This window comes from Plasmodium gallinaceum, assembly GCF_900005855.1.
Source record: "Plasmodium gallinaceum strain 8A genome assembly, contig: PGAL8A_v1_65, whole genome shotgun sequence".
Taxonomy (NCBI): domain Eukaryota; phylum Apicomplexa; class Aconoidasida; order Haemosporida; family Plasmodiidae; genus Plasmodium; species Plasmodium gallinaceum.
This window is the reverse complement of record NW_021628225.1, coordinates 1,582,338-1,601,298: the sequence shown is the minus strand read 5'-3', so window position 1 is coordinate 1,601,298 and position 18,961 is coordinate 1,582,338. Positions and strand designations below refer to the sequence as shown.

The 18,961-nt window shown below is 21.6% G+C and overlaps 5 protein-coding genes across 5 annotated transcripts in view; 3 read left to right on the top strand and 2 right to left on the bottom strand.

Annotated features, from left to right (window-relative positions):
* Window positions 1-2,308: 2,308 nt before the first annotated feature.
* Window positions 2,309-3,133, top strand: PCNA (proliferating cell nuclear antigen, putative; the record flags this gene model as incomplete). Its single annotated transcript, XM_028670001.1, has 1 exon — window positions 2,309-3,133. The coding sequence occupies one exon, from the start codon at window positions 2,309-2,311 to the stop codon at window positions 3,131-3,133; it is 825 nt and encodes a 274-aa protein (XP_028526796.1).
* Window positions 3,134-4,018: 885 nt separating this feature from the next.
* PGAL8A_00168200 (conserved Plasmodium protein, unknown function) lies at window positions 4,019-12,128 on the bottom strand (the record flags this gene model as incomplete). Its single annotated transcript, XM_028669999.1, has 2 exons — window positions 4,019-11,820; window positions 12,113-12,128. The coding sequence occupies 2 exons, from the start codon at window positions 12,126-12,128 to the stop codon at window positions 4,019-4,021; spliced, it is 7,818 nt and encodes a 2,605-aa protein (XP_028526795.1).
* Window positions 12,129-13,527: 1,399 nt separating this feature from the next.
* PGAL8A_00168100 (cytochrome c oxidase subunit 2, putative) lies at window positions 13,528-14,653 on the bottom strand (the record flags this gene model as incomplete). The annotated part of the gene is made up of 2 exons (XM_028669998.1): window positions 13,528-13,576; window positions 14,019-14,653. The coding sequence occupies 2 exons, from the start codon at window positions 14,651-14,653 to the stop codon at window positions 13,528-13,530; spliced, it is 684 nt and encodes a 227-aa protein (XP_028526794.1).
* A 1,360-nt stretch (window positions 14,654-16,013) lies between these two features.
* Window positions 16,014-16,412, top strand: PGAL8A_00168000 (iron-sulfur assembly protein, putative; the record flags this gene model as incomplete). Its single annotated transcript, XM_028669997.1, has 1 exon — window positions 16,014-16,412. The coding sequence occupies one exon, from the start codon at window positions 16,014-16,016 to the stop codon at window positions 16,410-16,412; it is 399 nt and encodes a 132-aa protein (XP_028526793.1).
* Window positions 16,413-17,248: 836 nt separating this feature from the next.
* The window catches only part of PGAL8A_00167900 (conserved Plasmodium protein, unknown function), a gene marked incomplete at both ends in the record, with an annotated part of 3,737 nt that continues 2,024 nt past the window's right edge, over window positions 17,249-18,961 (top strand). The window contains 8 exons of the mRNA XM_028669996.1: window positions 17,249-17,308; window positions 17,382-17,441; window positions 17,519-17,683; window positions 17,930-17,978; window positions 18,070-18,152; window positions 18,264-18,439; window positions 18,667-18,787; window positions 18,866-18,927. Coding sequence (XP_028526792.1) covers window positions 17,249-17,308; window positions 17,382-17,441; window positions 17,519-17,683; window positions 17,930-17,978; window positions 18,070-18,152; window positions 18,264-18,439; window positions 18,667-18,787; window positions 18,866-18,927 — 776 coding nt within the window. The remainder of the gene's footprint in view (window positions 17,309-17,381; window positions 17,442-17,518; window positions 17,684-17,929; window positions 17,979-18,069; window positions 18,153-18,263; window positions 18,440-18,666; window positions 18,788-18,865; window positions 18,928-18,961) is intronic.

Genomic DNA, 18,961 nt, shown 5'->3' with positions numbered 1-18,961 from the left:
TTAAAAAAAAAAAAAAAAAAAAAAAAAAAAAATATATATAAATTAATTTGTTCTGTAAAAATTAAAAAAGTTAAAAAAGGGAGACATTACACAGTAGGTAAAAAAAATAGTCTCATTTTGAAAAAAAAAAAATATCTTTTAAAAAGAAACTATTAAGCACTTTTTTATCCATTTTATTATTTATATTTTAAATAAAATTAAATAAAAACCTAGAGAATTTACAACTTTGAGAAGTATACTTAGATAACCGTGAATAATTTCATTTTTTAATTATTATAAAAAGCCAACAAAATAAAAATATTATAACAATAAAAAATAGATAATGAATCAAAAAAAAAGTTCATTAAATACTTACATTAATAAAAAAGACGATCAAGTATAAGAAATAATTAAAATGAAATAATAAATAATAAATGAAAGAATTATATTTACTATTTATTTATAACATTTGATAAATTTTAAATGAATAAAAATTTCCTTTAATGTTATGCTCAAAAACCTCTATATCTATTTTAGAAAAATATTATAAGGTAGAAGAAATATAGTACTTTTTATTAATTTAAAACCTCATAAATTTCATTTGTAATATAAAAATAAAGTAAATACTTATATTTTAATGATTCATAAAATAAAATTCAATAAATTAAAATTTTAATAACATAAAAAAAATTAAGTTAGAAAAAAAGGATGGAAATACCAATTAATTAAAAATTAAATTTCCAAAGGTAGTATAAAAAAAGATATTTACATTCATTTAATATTTCATGTGTATTATAAAAATTAGAATTTTATTAGGAAAAAAGATTATAAAATTTTAAATATATTTTATAAAAAAAGATTAATAGGTAAATTTTTGAGAATTCTTTTTAAATGTATATTTGCCTTACAATTTAAATTTTTCAAAAATATTCTTTTGCAGAAGAGATATTACGCTTCATTGCGCAAAATAGCTTAATGTAAAAAACTAAATTTATTTAGAAAATAATTTTAAATAATAATTTTCGTTTAAAAATTCTTAGATGAAATTGCACATGCTATTATTTTCAAGTTGTTTCCATTTATTATATATATATATATATATATATATATATGTATATATATATATTTTTATTTTTTTTTGTCTTAATATGTTCTCTACATTATATTCTCGAATTTTATTTTTGTATATTTTCGTATATTTTTATAAAAAAGCACAAAATAAAAAATACATATTGTTTTTTCATCTTTTTATAGATTAGTTATTACATTTACTTAAGAAAAAATAAAAACACATAAATTAAAAATATTAATTTTTACATATAATGTATTCTAAAAATAACACCAAAAATAAATATAAATATTTTAAAAATATTTAAAATTTAATTTTTATCAAAAAAAAAAAAAAGGTTTATTTGAAAAGACAAAGAAACATTAAATAAAATTATTTTATATCGTTCACAAGTGCTTATTTAAAATATTAGGTAATTATAAAAAAGTTATAATGAAAAAAAAAAAAAAAAAAAAAAATTAGATAAATAGTTTATTAAAAATAAATATACAAAGATATAAACACTATTTAATAAAAATTATTTTTATGCTCAAAAAAATATATATTAAAAATAAACTGTTATAATTAATATTTTATAGTCAATATATATTTAATTATTTTACAATATAAAATCTTTGTATAAAAGTATCTATTTTGTAATAAAATAATATAAAAAAAAAAAATTTATAAAGGTCAAAAATGTTATCTTTTTTTTTTTTTTTTTTTTAAATAAAATTAATAATAGATAAAATAAATTTGACTTCAGAATCTCTTCAAATTATTATAGTTCTATATATAATATATAAAATATTTTTTACATGATAAAAGAAAAAAAAAAAAAAATTAAATTTGTTGAATTTCACCTTTTAAATTTCCTAAATAAATAAATTAAAAAAAAAATTCATTACACTTTTTTTTTATAAGTTAACACCCAATTTTTATTTTATAATTTTTTAAGTAAAATAGGAAATATATATGAATAAATAAATATTTACATTAATACGTACAATAATTATACATTTTATAAGTATATAACAGAAATAATTAGAATAAATGAATATACATTTCTAAAAGTAACTAAAATAGATATTTATTAAAACATAAACAAAAAAAAAAAAAGAGAGTAATAAAAAAAAATTTTAAATATTAATATTAAAATATTAAAAAAAAAAAAAATAAAAAAAAGAAAAAAAAAAAAAAAAAAAGAAGAATATAAACTATATAATAAAAAAAATATAAAGTTCATAAAAGAAAAAATTCAAATATTACAAAAATAGAAAGATGTTAGAAGCTAAACTTAATAATGCATCTATTTTAAAAAAATTATTTGAATGTATCAAAGATTTAGTGAATGATGCAAATGTTGATGCTGATGAAACCGGATTAAAATTACAAGCATTAGATGGAAACCATGTATCTCTAGTTAGTTTACACTTATTAGATTCTGGTTTTTCACATTATAGATGTGACCGTGAAAGAGTTTTAGGTGTAAATATTGCATCATTAAATAAAGTTTTTAAATTGTGTGCTGCTAACGAATCCGTTGTTATATCTAGTAAAGATGATGAAGACAATCTTAATTTTGTATTTGAAAACAATAAAGAAGATAAAGTTACTAATTTTTCTCTAAAATTAATGTCAATTGAATTAGATTCATTAAATATACCTGACTGTGAAGAAGGTTTTGATGCAGAAGTAGAATTAAGTAGTAAAGAATTAACCAATATTTTTAGAAATTTATCTGAATTTTCAGATACTGTCTTTATTGAAATAGATTCAAATAGTATTAAATTTACAACAAAAGGATTAGTAGGTGATGCAGAAGTTGCATTAAAACCAAGGGACTCAACAAGCGAAGATGACATAGGAGTTAATATAAAATCAAAAAAAAAAATTAAACAGTCATTTGCTATCAAATATTTAAATTTATTTTCAAAATCTAGCATTTTATCAGATGTTGTTACTTTAGGATTAAGTGATAGTAGACCAATTGAATTTAAATATGAAATAAAAGATACATCACCAGACGCTGATACTTTAAAAATTGGTTTCGTTAAATTTTTCTTAGCTCCAAAAATGGATGATGATATGGATAATAAAGATTAAGGTATATATTTTTTACATCTTTTTTTTTAATCATAGATCAAATATATATATTTATTAAAAATATCTTTTTAATTATCATTTAAACATATGTATATATGAATCAAATTATATTAAATTTTTTTTTTTTTTATTTATAATATTTTAGGCTTTAAAAATATTTTAACTTTTTTTTATTACATTATTAATTGAAAATAGAATATAATAAAATAAACTTACGTGAATGAAAAAAATGGTTTTCATTAATAAAAAAAAAAAAAATCAAAAATAATAAATACATATATATATATATATATATATATAATATAAATAAACTAGTGATTGTATAAAAAATAAAGAAATATGATAAAATAAATAATACAATTCAGTAGCATTTGTAGCATATATATAATTCTCTATTATAATTAAAATGCTATGCTATAAAACACTAGAAATATAAAAAAGTTTTGAATTTATAAAATGAAATTTAAGCAACTTCATATGAATCTTAGCTTTAAAATTATTTTCATATTTATATATATTATGATTGATGTTTTATATAAAAAATATATATTTTTAAAATTATTTTAACTTTTTTCTTTCCATTTTTGAAATACAAATAACTTATTAATAGAATTTCAATTTTTTTTTTGAAAGAACAGTTTTTATAATTTACGTTCCTATATAAATTTTTATATATGTATAAAGAAAAAAATACAGTTTTACATTACTATTTTTTTTTTTTTTTTTAAATGTTCAAGAATAAGTAAGAAGGATTAAAAAAATAAAAAAAGACACTAAAGAAAAACAAATATATACAATATTACGATTTAAAGAATAAAATTATATTTTTTTTTTTTTTTTTTTTTTTGTATGCACAGAATGCAATAATTTTTTTTTTAAAATAATTTAATAATTATAGCTGGCTGCATCACGCCATAACACAATTAAATCAACAAAAGCATCTCTTTCTTTTTGTGTTTTTGTTTTAATTGGCATTTCCAATCCATTTGGGAACTCTTCAGTTGGTGGACCAAAAATACATAAAGTTACTTTTGCAGTCACTTTTCTAGGTTCTCTTTTATTACATGCTTTTAATGTTGGATGAGACAATCCTTTAGATATATTTTTTATACGAACAATGGATACTTTAAATATATTTTCCAAGTTATCTCCAACAGTCCATTCAAAAGTACTTAAATCTTGGCTAGCTTTCCATTTAAATGTTTGTCTTTGATCACTGTTATAAAATATTTTGCAAGAACCTCCTTTTCTTAATGTATCTTTTATATTAGATGGTAAATCGTGGACTCCATTTACATAAGGATCTATGTCAAATTCTGACAAACTAAAATCAAAAATTAACAATGTGTCTTTAAATGCATCTAGTGGATCTTCTGTTGAATTCATTGCATTTAATGTTAGCTGAACCTTCTGGTATATTTGCTTATCCTCTTTCTTATTGCTCATTTTTGATAATCCACTCTTAAATCCTTTTATAATATCTCTAGTAATAGTTGTATCATACACTTCTCCTGAATACATGGCAATATTATCTATACATATAGCCAATAGTTGCATTATTATTGTATCTCCTGCAAAATTATTTAAAATATCCTTTGCCATGACGTCAAAACCTGATGCTGTCATTGAAATAATCCCTAATCGATGATATGCAAAATAGGCCAATAAACCAAGAGATACCTTTTGTAGTCTTAGCTGTTTTTGGTGCTGTTCTTCATTTGCACAAGTTAATACAGATTGTATTATTGTATCAATCATTTCTTTGTCCATACTAATATTATACCAGCCTCCTAATCTTGCATTGTGCAATTCTTCTTCTTCTTCAGGATATTCATTTACTACTCCTTCCACATTTTGTGTATAATATAATACACATAATAAAACACGCAATACTTCTAACATTACAATTGACTGATTAACTGATTTACAAATGACATTTGCCACTGATGAAACACCACCAGCGTTACAAAACTCGTAAGCCAATTCTTCTGATTGAATTAAACGCCTAACACACCTTAATGAAGCAACAACTAATTCAGTCATTTCAAATTCTTCAATATCGGCTTCCATGCAGCTTATTAAAATTCCAAATGCATTTGCTTTTACTAGCAAAGGTAAACTTGATTCAATTTTGCATTGATTACTTAATAAATGAATTGCTAAGGCTAACAGATTAATATCGTAATCATATGATTGTATAACATTAATCGTTGTTTCTATTCCTCCATTATCAGCAAACATTTTAGCATTTTCATTTAGTCTACATAGGGAGCATAAAATATCTAGTAACAAAAATATTACTTTTGTATCTTCTCTATTTTGCTTTAATACATTTAATACAGGTATTAATGTAACTCCAAAATTTTTCATATTTCTTTCTTCATTTTCCATAACTAAATTGGATAACGTTCGTAAACCTGTCTCTAATTGAGCATCAGGAAACGATTCATTTAATTTATTCAACCAGGATTCATAAGAAACTTCAATTTTTGCATCTAAGAAATATTGAACATTTGAAGTGTATAAAGACAGATTGGAAATAGCCTTAAATAAACTTTCAATGCATCTCACTGCATTTTTATCATCACTACCATCATAACTTTTTAAACATTGTACTAACTCTGCGGGAGAACCATTACCACCATAATACTTCTTCATTTCTTCATTTTTAAACAAAACATTACAAAGCAAGACAGATGCACCATTGGTTACATCAAAGTTATCTCTATATTCTTTCAAAACTCTAACATTCAAGTCTGGTCCTTTTAAATTACTAAAAATAGAACAGTTTGCTTTGTGATCAATACACATGTTTGCTAACGCTAAACAACAGTTTGTTATCGTTGGTTCCATTTTTTCTACATTTAACGATCTCGTTAATAAGTTCACACATGCATCTATTCCTTTTAATTCTCCAATTTGAGTCTTTATTTCTCTTACTACAGATAAACTACCAATTAAAAATAAAACATCTGGATATATAATTTTATCTGTTTCTATATTATTTATAATATTAATTAAGCGAGTTAAAACACCCGCTTTTAACAACGTCTGAACATGTGCATCTGATACAATTTTTCTCATGGAACGGAAAACATGTCGTAAGAGTAAAACAGTATAATGGCCATTATCATAGTCATTCCATATTTCTATTAAATTATGAACAGCATTTGTCTTATCATATACGTTTCTATTGTAAGCTGTTCTGTCTATCAGCAAAACACGATTTTTAAGAAACTCTTCTTTATTTTCTTTATCTAATGTCTTTTCCTTGCTTAAGTCACCTACAGATTTACTGACGATATTAGGATAATCTTTTATTTCTTTTACTACTTCCATGCCTTTTATATTCTTAGTGAAAGCACATAAAGCACGACATGAATAATGTTTTATATTTTCATTACTTTGTTTTGCCAATACATGAAAAGCAGTGGTGTGAAATCCTTTTTTTGCTAGCTCAGAAACATTATCTCCATCAGCACAAAATAATTCTATGGCCATATTACCATAAGAATGATCACTTCCTGCTTCCGTTGTGTGTATTAAATTATCCTTATTATATATCTTTAATCGATCCAACACAAAATTCATTTCTTCCTCTAAGGAAGGATCTTGTAAAACATTAATAGGTGTCCCGTTTGTTGTATATTCTGATAATAAATCATATACATCTTTACAAGTTTTTTCTTTAGGCTTATCATCATTTATTGCACCACGAATATTATTAATTCTAGTTTTCATATTATTAACATAATCATCACCTAATTCACCTCTTCTCTTTTCAAGCATATTTTCTAATTCCTCTAATATTTTATACAATTCTTTATTATTAGCAAGTTGACGTCCTATTCCTTCATTTAATAACAAATTTTCCAATGCTTGTAAAAATGCCTCTGCTGTTTCTGTATAATTTAATATATTATCTTTACTGCTTTCTATTACAATTGGCAATGCAGAACTTAAAATTTTTGAAGCCATAGATGCATCGTAAGATGCTATTATACCTAATGCTTCCATAGCAGCTGCAGTTACTTCTGGGTTTTGTGCATATTCTATTAATTTTCCTAAATTTTTTACTGCATTAACTTTTTCTACTGGTAAAATATGCATAAATATCCCAGTAGCAGCGCAATCTCTTATCAATGCAGCATACGCTTTCATAATTTCTATTCTATCCTGCTCTGGATATCTAGACAAACTTTCCTCAGTCACTAAATCACCAATTTTTTTTAATACATCAGTGGCTACTTTTTCATCTAATAAATTAGCCAAGACCATTTTATCAATCAAATTAATAAATTCTAATGTTCTGTCTTTATTTGAACCTGAATTTAATAATAACTCACAATTTTGTATTATACGTTCAACATTCATATCATTTGCATATCCAGATATATTTGCTGTTTCTGAAATAGATCCTAATAATTTCATACCAGGTATACAAACAGAATCACTTGCTCTATTTGAATTCATGATTACCAGAACCTGGTCTATAAGATTTCCCATAGAACCATTCCATTGCTTGTACAGTAGTTTAGCACCTTCTTCATCCTTTGCTATTTGCTCTAAAAATTCGAATATTCCTTGCACAACTTCTGGTTTATTTTTATGTTGTTCCAATGTTTCATATGTATTACCTAATAGTTGTGGCAATTTATCCAATACTAGTTGTTTCGTGTATGGATTCAAAACACATCCAGCTAAAACGCTATATACTGGAGATACAAATTTAGCATTTGATAATCCAATTTTATTGGAAATCATATCCATATATTGATTCAAAGTTCCAGCTGAAGCTACAACCCATGAACCTAACTGATCTTCATAATCATACTTTACACGATCTACTAGTCTTTTAGTAACTAATGCTATATTAGCTTGTAATGAAACATTATCTACTTCAGACGCTAAATATTCATTTAATACTTGCAATGTAGCTTCAGTATATTGTAAAGCATCTTGAGGGTTTTCTAAAGGAGCTCTTAAAAACATTTCCAATTTACCAGTCAGGTTATCTATTTTCTGTACTGAGTCAGGATCATCTCTTTTAACATTTAGTATTAATTTCATTAATTTTTTCACTTGCTCATCAGCTCCCATATATGAAAACAATACACCTCCCAATTTTGAAATTTCTTCGTTATCGTTATGGATCATAGTAACATCAGAAACTACATCAATAGCACCTAATTCCTTTAATTGCATTTTGTCATTGGCATTACACAATTTAACTAGAACTCTCAATATTTCTAATGCTGTTTCTTCATCATTCTTATTTTTATTTAAACTTTCTATAAGTATTTTTATTGCAGAATGTTTATCTATTTTCATCTTTTCTTCTAGAGTAACATAATCTGCTATAATTGCCAAACATTTTGAACTTTCTTGAACAATAGGAAGATAATCTTGATATTCTTCCATAATTTTAAATAAATTATCAATAACATGAGTTTTATTAGATAAATGTACTATAATTTCTTCTTTTTGAGTTTTTAATAATTCATATAAAGCTTTTATAGCGTTTGCTCTAGAATGTTTATTTTTTTCTAAGTTACCTATTAATTTTACAATTAAAGAAATAAGTTCTTCATATTCTGGGTGACTAATTAATTGATTCACTCTCTTTCCATTTGTGCACATGCAGGCTAAACATCCACAAGTACTTTTTATGACAACATCAGATTCTGCGAAATAATTTATTCCTACGCACAACTTTTTAACCAATCCAGAATTAAAAGCAGTATCAGCATTTATTATATCATGCTTCAGTAGTAAACTTAATGATTCTAATATATTAGAAACAGCTTCTTCTGTGTAATCATTTCCAGGGAGTTGTAATAGATCATATGCTTCTATTAATGCAGAGGCCATTTTATTTTTAGTAAGATGAACTAGTCCAATTCTTGTTTGTGATATATTGATACATGCATGACCTATCTCTGATATAGTAGCATCGTATAAACTTCTACCTATAATGTCATAATCTTTATTAGTTATTGAATCAGCAGCATTAGGATTAGCTTTTAGCCATTTTTCAATATTAAAAAGATATTCTCCTATATTACATCGAGAAGATATTTTACTTGCTTCAGGTGTCAACAGTAGTTCATTTAAGGAAACTAAACATTCGTGAAGTTTTGCAATATTTTTTTCCTTCATAGAATTATCACATAACTTTAATAATTCTTCAATTTCTTTGAATAATGAATCTAAAGGCATTAATAATGCCAAAAGAGGAGCACATGTCATTTTTAATTTATTGTTTCTTACATGTGTTCTCAAGGCTATCTGAAGAGGGTTTAGAGCATTTGCTTTTCTTATAGCTTCAATTGATTCGGGATTAATTTTAATTAAATTTGCTAAAACAGTAAATCCTATTATTTGCACATCAACATACATAGGCACTTTTTGAAGATAATTGGTAATTTGTTTTATATATCCTTTATTAACTAAAACATCTGCACCTATTCTGTCACTACTAAGAAGTATATTATTTATAGCTGAGAGTAAATTCGTTTGAGTTAAACGAGATTCTGAGTATTTTTTCATTAGTTTAAGTATACTATCTATATTCGCTTCTACAATCTCAGTACTACTTATTTTGCTTACTTTTGTTAAATCGTTAATACAAACCACAGATGTTATCAAAATGTTTTCATCTGGTTCTTCAGATTCTATAATTCTTTTAACATTTGCGCTGCACATTATATCAACTATAGATTCTATTACCTCATGTATAGTAGAAGATGAATTTAATTTTAGTATTTTTATGGTTTTTAATCCAGCTTTAATTAATTTAGTTTGATCATTAAATCTTGGTGCTTCTATCCATACTTTAATTCCATTAAAAATGGAATAATCCGCTTTTTTTGATTCTAATATTTTTCTTAAAGATTCTATTCTTGATAACCCTGAAATAGCAGCTAAGGTTTTATATGCACTTTCAGGGTTTGATTGAGCTGAATTAATAACTGATTCCAAATTAGATATATGTCTTTGGCAATCACTTTCAGTAGCTAGTTTTTCCATAATTTTTGTTCCTTCTTGAATTATAACTTCTTCATTTTCATTTTCCAGCATAATAGTTAATACAGCATCAACTACATACTGATTACTCATATAATTTAAAGCATCAGAAGCAGTCAACATCTTATTTATTAATTTTAACCCAATTTCTGCTATTTTTTTATCATTACTTACTGCTGACAAGGCGTCGGCAATTCCTGTTACACCTCCATATTGATTTATTGACTCAATTGATGTTATATAGTCCGATAACCTAAAATATGCAGTAAGACAATTTAAAAGATAATCAGTTTCTGTTAAATGATATTGAATACATGTTGATAAAATTTCTATTGCTTGATTATTGACCATATGTTCATGAAATTCGTTAATCATTGATGCAGAAGCTATACATTCCATGCTAGCTTTTGCTAATTCAATTGACTCCAATGATCCATATAATATAGGAAGAAGAGAGGCAAATAATGTATAATTATTTATTTCGGAAACATAATTAGAACGAGAAACAAATGGAGTTAAAGCATTACATATAGCACTTGCACATTCAGGATCATTAGGAAAATATGACAAAGCAGTACAAAGTGTAGCAATACCACCATATTCATCTACTATTGCAGCATGAGGAGGATTAGCTGATATTCTTCCTAGCATTCTAGATGCTCCTGCCACTAAGCGAGAAATTTTTTCAGGATTACTTTCATATTGTTGTAAACCACTATTAATTAATTCTATAAGTACAGGTATTCCTCCAGATTGTACGACCTTATCTGTTATTGATGAAATATATGAAAGGGAACTCAATAATTCTAATGCAGAATCTTGCTCCTTTGACCCTTGCTCAGATTTTTTTAGTACATTTAAGCAATCTGTTAATTGTTCTGGACCTACGGCACATTTCATAGCATCACTTCCTTTTGAAACAACTCTAGGGTATGACTTAAATTTATCCAAAATTAGTACAGATTTTTCAATTATAGTTGCGTCTATGTATCCATTTGAGGCCATATTTTTAATTGTATTAAAAGCTCCTTCAACCATCGATGCAACATCATCATTTAAAGTTTGAAACGATAAACACTGATCAATTAGCTTGTGATGTGCACCCTCATCGTTTAAGGCCTTTGCTCCAGAAGAGGATTTAGCTGCAACAGATAAAGCATTTGCTATTTCCTTACCCAATTTAGTATTATATGAGTTGGACGTAAAAACATTTAATAAACCAATACCTAAATCTCCTCCTTCAATGTGAACATTTGATTCATTCATATTTTGAATAAATGACATGCAATTTTTTACTGTTTCTTGATCTGAGGGGGAACTTTTAATTATTTCTACTATGGCATCTACACCACCATCTGTTATTAATTTTTGTAAAGCTTCTTGATCTTTTTCGGAACAACAATAATCAGACATAGCACACAATATTTTACTTGAGCAAAAAAGAATATCATCATCATCTTTATAATTAACTACTGCATTTTTTATAGATCCTACAGCACCTCTATCCAAAGCATCATATGCATTTTCTTTGTATATTTTTGATGTTGGATTACAAAAATCAGATAAAGATCTTAACCCAAACATCAACATACGTTTAAAGTTTTGGTGCTGCATAATAGATGACACAGCAGTACTAACTCCTGGATCACTTCCTCTTTTCACTGAAAACAAAAAAAAATAAACATAAATGTAATATATATATTTATCATTACTGAAACAAAGTATTCACATGTTGGAATTTTAATTTATATATATATATATATATATATATATATATATATATATATATATATTTTATATGTATAAAATGTGTAAGAATATATGTAAAACATTATGAAATGATAAAAATAAGTATTTCATTATAATTTAGCATAAGATAAAAATTTATTTCCTTCATAAATGAATAAAAATATAAAAATTTCCATATGGTGTAATTATCTTTTTTTTTTTTACCTTGTAATCTTGGCATTTTGTTTAATATATGATGTTAATAAAAAAATATATTTAAAAACAATAAAATAGTAGAATGAAAAATTAAATATTTTCTTAATTGTCAAGGTAAAACAAATTGTTGTAAAATTCTAATTTTTATTTTTTTTTTTTTTATGAAATTACGGTACAAAATAAAACACATTTAATTAAAAAACATTATTCTTAAAAAAGAAATATATAATTATAAACATTAAAATTATTTTATCACATAAAAAATGTTAATGTGTTAAAATACATTGAAAGACAAAATTAAAGAAAAGTAAAATTGAAAATTTTTAAAAATGAAATCACAATGTAAATTTTTTATAAGTAATTTAACACAAAAATAACACAATGTACATTTACAAAAAGTTATGAATACGCTGTTGTATATATATTGGGAACATTTTTGGAAACTAAAAAAATAACAATGAAAAAGAAAGAAAAAATGAAAAGAAAAAAATAAAAATGAAAAGAAAAAAATAAAAAAAAATAAAAAAAAATAGTAAGAAAAAAATAAAGAAAGAAAGAAAAAAAGAAAAATAAAAAAAATAGTAAGAAATAAAGAAAAAATGAATGTAAGCCTACATATATATGTTATATGAAAACAGATATAAAAATAAAATGCTTTTTTCGAATAAAATTATATCATTTTCAAATTATTTTGTTTATTTTTTAGTGTGCATTTGCATTTTCAGTAAATTTTTCTGACAACAGTCTTTTTTTTTTTTTTTCTGATTAAATCATGGGCTAGCTGTAACATATATATAATATATTTAATATACATAGTACATGCAATTAAAAATAAAGTTTTAGTACATGATTTTTTAAAATAATAAAAAAATAAATCTATGATTTATACACACAAAAAAAAAAAAAAAAAAAGGGAAAGTTTTTTTTTAAAATTTCTTAAATAAAAAAAACTTAATTTACAATTTTATATTTTAAAAAATATAATCAATTTTATATATAAGATATAAAACTTTCAAAAAGTTAACTTTTTACAAATGAAACAAATTTACAATTTGCAAAAAAACTTTGAACGGTTTTGTTATTTTAATAAAATATTTTCCTGTGTATAGTAAATAATTTGTTTTATATAATGAAAAAATATTTCTCTTAATTTTTATATATATTAAATTTATATATATGTAAAATGGTATTTTGATGAAAAAAAACTGTTGAGACAAAAAAAAAAAAAAAAAAAAAAATAAAAATATATAAATGTAAATATTTGTACATATATAAAACTGCTTTTAAAATGCTGTATATTTGTTTAACAAAATTTGGAATAAAAATTTTAAACTGTATTTAATTATATATGTGGTGTGTACTATAGTACATTGAAAAAAAAAAAAAGAAAAGAAAGAGAAAAAAGGAAAAAATATATCTATTAATTATTCATCGTCCTCTTCTGGTGGAGACTCTACTTCATAAACCCAATACCTTATAAAGAGTAAAAAATAAAAAATTAATAATAAAAAAAAAATAAATAAAATAAAATAAAATAAAAAACAAATGAATGAAAATATATGTGTATGTAAAAAGTATTTCAAATATATCAGCAACTTATTTTTTTTTTCTCTATCATTAAAAACAAATATAAATAAATAATGCAATAGTAAACATATTTTTTATGAAAAAAATTACTTAAATTACATTAATTGTAAAATAATAACATGGTAAAAACATTGTATAAATAAAAGATGTAAAGGAAAAAAATGAATATATAAATAACAATAAAAATTTCACATTTCGCGTGTGATGATAAAATATTTATATATTTTATCACAAATTAAACATAAAATATATTAAACATATATAACATACACAATTAAAATATGTTATTATATTAGTATGCATTTTCCTTTTTTTTTTTAAATTTTACCATTGTCTTCCAATAACTTTTACTGTCATTGTTGTGTGAACTATTTCATCTAACATATACAACATAGTGAAACATGGAACAGCTATACTCATAATTATAAGAGTTGGAATCCAAAAAAATAAAAATTCAACTTTTAAAACCATATTATAATTTCCCCATACATTTAATCTTGTTCTAGACCAAAAAGGAATATTATGTTGGCTAACGTTAAATAAGTATTCAAATGGTTTTGTTTCTTCTCCTTTTATCATTTTTTGCCCATTTACAATTACAATATTTTGTTTTGGGGTACTTGACCAATAATCATCCCAATGATAATTATCAAAATCATATTCATACTTCCTTGTTCCATCTTCATTTAGATGATCACGTGGATTGCCATGATGATGATCTATATGATGATATAACCCCTTTGTATGCACTTCATGACCATGAGCATTTTCAATATGTATTTCTTCTTTATTTTTAATTTCGTTTGCATTACTAGTCACTTTTTTATTTACTGTTGAAAAATTGTTACATATTAATTGGTTTTTTTTAATATAATATGGCTTTAAGTAAGGAATTTTTTGATTAATTATTAAGTGATTTATATTTCTTAATCCGAAATATAATTTGGAATTAAACTTAAACATTTTATTTATAAAGAAACAAACATTAAATATAAATAAAATATTTAAATTAAAAAAAAAAATAAAAATAGTACACTAAAAAAATTAACTAAGTTTCCTTGTATTCTTTTAAAGAAAAGTAATAAAAAAAAAATTTTAAATTAATATTTATAATATTAAAATATTATATTTATAAATTAAAAATAACCATTTTTTGTTAAAAAAAAAAAAAAAATGTTTTAAATCATTACTTTTTCTTTCATTATATTCATTAAAGTTCATGTGAACAAACATTTAATAAAATAAAATAGAATTTTTTATAATAGAATCAATATTGTGAAAAATTCATTAAAAATATATAGTTTACTTTTTTTATATATTCTTGAATTTCTGTTTAAAATAAAGAAGTGCATGCTTATAAATTTTTTCTTTTTATATAAATTCAATTCTATAATAAATGTTTTTAATTATTAAAATATAGTTATTATTAAAAAAAATTATTATAAGAACTTAAATGCACTATTTCTGATTATATATATATATAAATATACATTATTATTAATATAAAATGAGAATTATTAATGATTAATCGTTTTAAAATAAAATCTTGTTCTTTTGTATGATTTTTTTTAAATAAAAAGAATGTACACAAAATAAAAAAAAAAATTTATATATTATATAAAATTCAATTTTTCTTTTTAAAATACATATTTTTTAGTATTTATTTTAGATATAATATATTTTCCTGAATCTTTTATCTTTTTTTATTTAATTTCTTTTTTTTTTTTACCTTAAAGTGAAATGCTATATAATTTAAAAAAATTTAAAAGGTTACTATATTTTTAATTTAATATTTTATTTTATTTTAGATATATATCTTTAAATATATATCAAAAAAATCGTTAATATAAATATTATTTATTAGTTTAAAAGGGAAAAATATAAATATACAATTTGGTTATGATCTATCACACTTGATAGCTAATCAAAAAACTATTCATTATTACAATTTAAATTTTACGAAATATAAAAAATGAAAATAACAGAACAAGTAGGTAAATTTTAAAAATATTAATCATAAGGGAAAAAAAAAAAAAAAAAAAAGACATTTATGAACATAAAAAACATTGAAAAACAAAATTTTAGTACAAAAATTTTTTTTTGATAAAATAAGGTATACGAATAATATATTATATTAAACGAATCACTCAAATAATAAAAAAAAAAAAAAAATAATTGGAAAATATATTTCTGTTATTTAATAAAATTACTTTATAATAATTTTTCCTTAATTGGCTTTTTATTTGAATTTGTATTTTTGAGAAGAAACTATATATTTTTTTTTTTTTTTTCTTGTGTTATATTTTTAATATACATAATAAAAATGGCGCATAATATAAAAAAATATGTATGTTTAGTTTTAAATAATTTCAAAAGTTTTAGTACATCTAGTTATAGAAGTTATGGAAGCATTAAATATTGTAATAATAATTTGTATACATCATCATTTAATTCATTAAATTTTAATTTTAAAAGATTTTTTAATAATAATAAAAATGATGTTGCTTTAGATTGGGAAAATTCAGATGACATAGCAGATTTACTTTTTGAGGAATATAAAAATGTAGATCCATTAACATTGAGATTTGAAGAATTGGAAAATATGATAGTAGACACAGTTGTAAATAAAAACAAAAAAAAGTTAAATGGAAGCTGTAACGAAAGTGTTTTAGAAAATATTCAAATGAACTGGCTAGAAAAATACAATGAAGAGAATGATTAGATGTATTTTATCATTTGATTTATTTTATTTTTTTTTTTTTTTTTAATGTATATGTCAACTTGTTTTAATATATTTTAAGCTATGAATTATAATTTTTAAATTAAAAATATAAGGTTATTTTTAGTTATGTTTATATATTTATAAAATACATTGGATATATTTTTTTTTTTTGGAATCTTTTTTATTAATAAACAAATTTGAAGTTTTTTTGTTTTAATTTATATATTTTACATTATATATTTTTTTTTATTTATTTCTTTTAAAATTCAATGCTTAGAATTATAAAGGTGCACCTACAATTCATGCAATATTTTTGCATTAAAAAAAATGAAATTAAAAAAAAAAAATAATAAATAAATAAAATAAATTATTTTATTGAAAGATTCTTTTTTAATTTATTTTTGATTATGGAGAATTTATTGTATTTTATATTACTAAGGAATCATTTTTTATCAGATTAAGAATAATCTTAATTTTCCATTAATTTGAATGTAAATTAATATACACTTTATTATATTATCAACAATAAAACTTATAAGATTTATATATTTTTATCATAAAAATTTCTTTGCATGTTGTTAAATTTTTTAATTTAAAAAATAAAAATTTAATTACAAGATAGTCGAATAAATTAAAAGGAAATATTTCGTTTGGATATATAAGATAATAATGTATAAAAATAAAAAAAATTCCAAAACATTAGAAAAAAATAAAATATTAAAAAATTTGTTTATACTAATTTTTAAGATATATGTTATATATATAAATACATATATTGTCTAAAGTGTGTCAATACAGCTTTCTTTTTTGTTATTACTATATTTTCTATTCAATAGATGAAAAAATCATTAAAAGAAAATTGTATAGATAATATTGAAAATGATATACATAAAGAGGTTATTTTAACTGATTTTTAATTTTTATAGAAATTTTCTTATTCTATATTAATATCATTTTTTTTGAATATAGGAATATTTAGATTTTTCGGACGATTTTATCTTTTGTTCTAACTATAAAAAATTTTCACCAGTATTATTTAAATAAAAAAAAAAAAAAAAAAAAAAATATATTTTATTCTGTTTATTTTTACTAATGATTTTTTTCAGTATTATAAAGAAGGATATCTAGAAAAAAAGTGTTCTAATTCATGGTGTGGTTATAAAAAAAGGTGGTTTCTTTTAAAAAATAAGAAATTATATTATTTCAAAAATAAAGAAAGTTTTAGGCCTTCTGGTGTTTTAGATTTAGATTTAATTAATATGAATATTAATGTAAATATGAAATATACTAATGATTTTTTCATATTAAAAGATTAATATTTGTAATATAATAATTTTAAAAAAAAATATATTAACTTAAAAAAAAATTAACATGAATTATATAACATTAATGTAACAATACAATATTTCAATTATTATAATTTCATATAGTGTTTACTTATATACTTATATCATTTTTATATTTACTATTATTAATAAATTATATCTTAATGAATATTTTTAACTTAAATTGTATAGTATGAAAATGGATTAAATAGGAAGAAAAGACTGGATGACTGCTTTATATGTACCTTTAAAACAATTATAATTAATTGTATTAGAAAAATATTTATATATTAAACTACTTTTCATATATATATGTATATAATATTTTATAGATTGCATAGAATCAAGAAAAAATAAAGATGAATCATTTCTGATATTAAATCCAAAAAATACATATATAAATTTTTATTTAAAAGTAAATATACTTATTAAAATATTAAAATAAATATAAATAATATTTAAAAAGAGATTTTTAAAAAATATTAGATTTAATTATGGATGTAAATTTCTTATTTTTCTTTTGAAGGGAGAAGATAAGGAAATAATAGAGTGGTATAATTTACTTAATAGTTCAATAGACAACAAGAAAATTTTAAATCAGCCTAAATTTATTTTTTCAGAAAATAATTTTTGGAAAATTGATAGAATATCTGTTGAAGTTTTTGAAGCCATAGCAGATACAGGTGATATAATATTATTTAGGTTAATAAAAAATTTCAAAAAATTTTTTTTCTTTCTTACTATATCATTTAATATATATATATATATCTAATTCATTAATATATTTTTTTTTTTTTTTTAAATGAAAATAAATGTTTTATTTATTTTTTATTTTTTAAAATATTTAATACTTTTTTTTTTTTAATTTGGTTATTAAATTATGAAAATTTATTATAATATTGTCTTTTTTATTTTACTTTTTATATAAGATCAAATGTTATCTCGGGAAAACTACAGAGAATATTAACAGGGGGAGATTATGATCATATTGGTATGATCTTAAGAAATGACAAAAATGATTTATTCCTTTTAGAAGCTATTTCAAATATGGTTATAAAAAAAAATTATTATAAATATTCAAATATACAAAAAATTATAAGAATGTTCTTTTTACTTTTTTTTCTTTAGGGAATTATTTTAACACCATGGACTCTCTTTGTAAAAAACAAATGGAATGAAGCTTATTCAAGGTTACTTTTTTTTTTTTTTTTTTTTTTTTTTTTT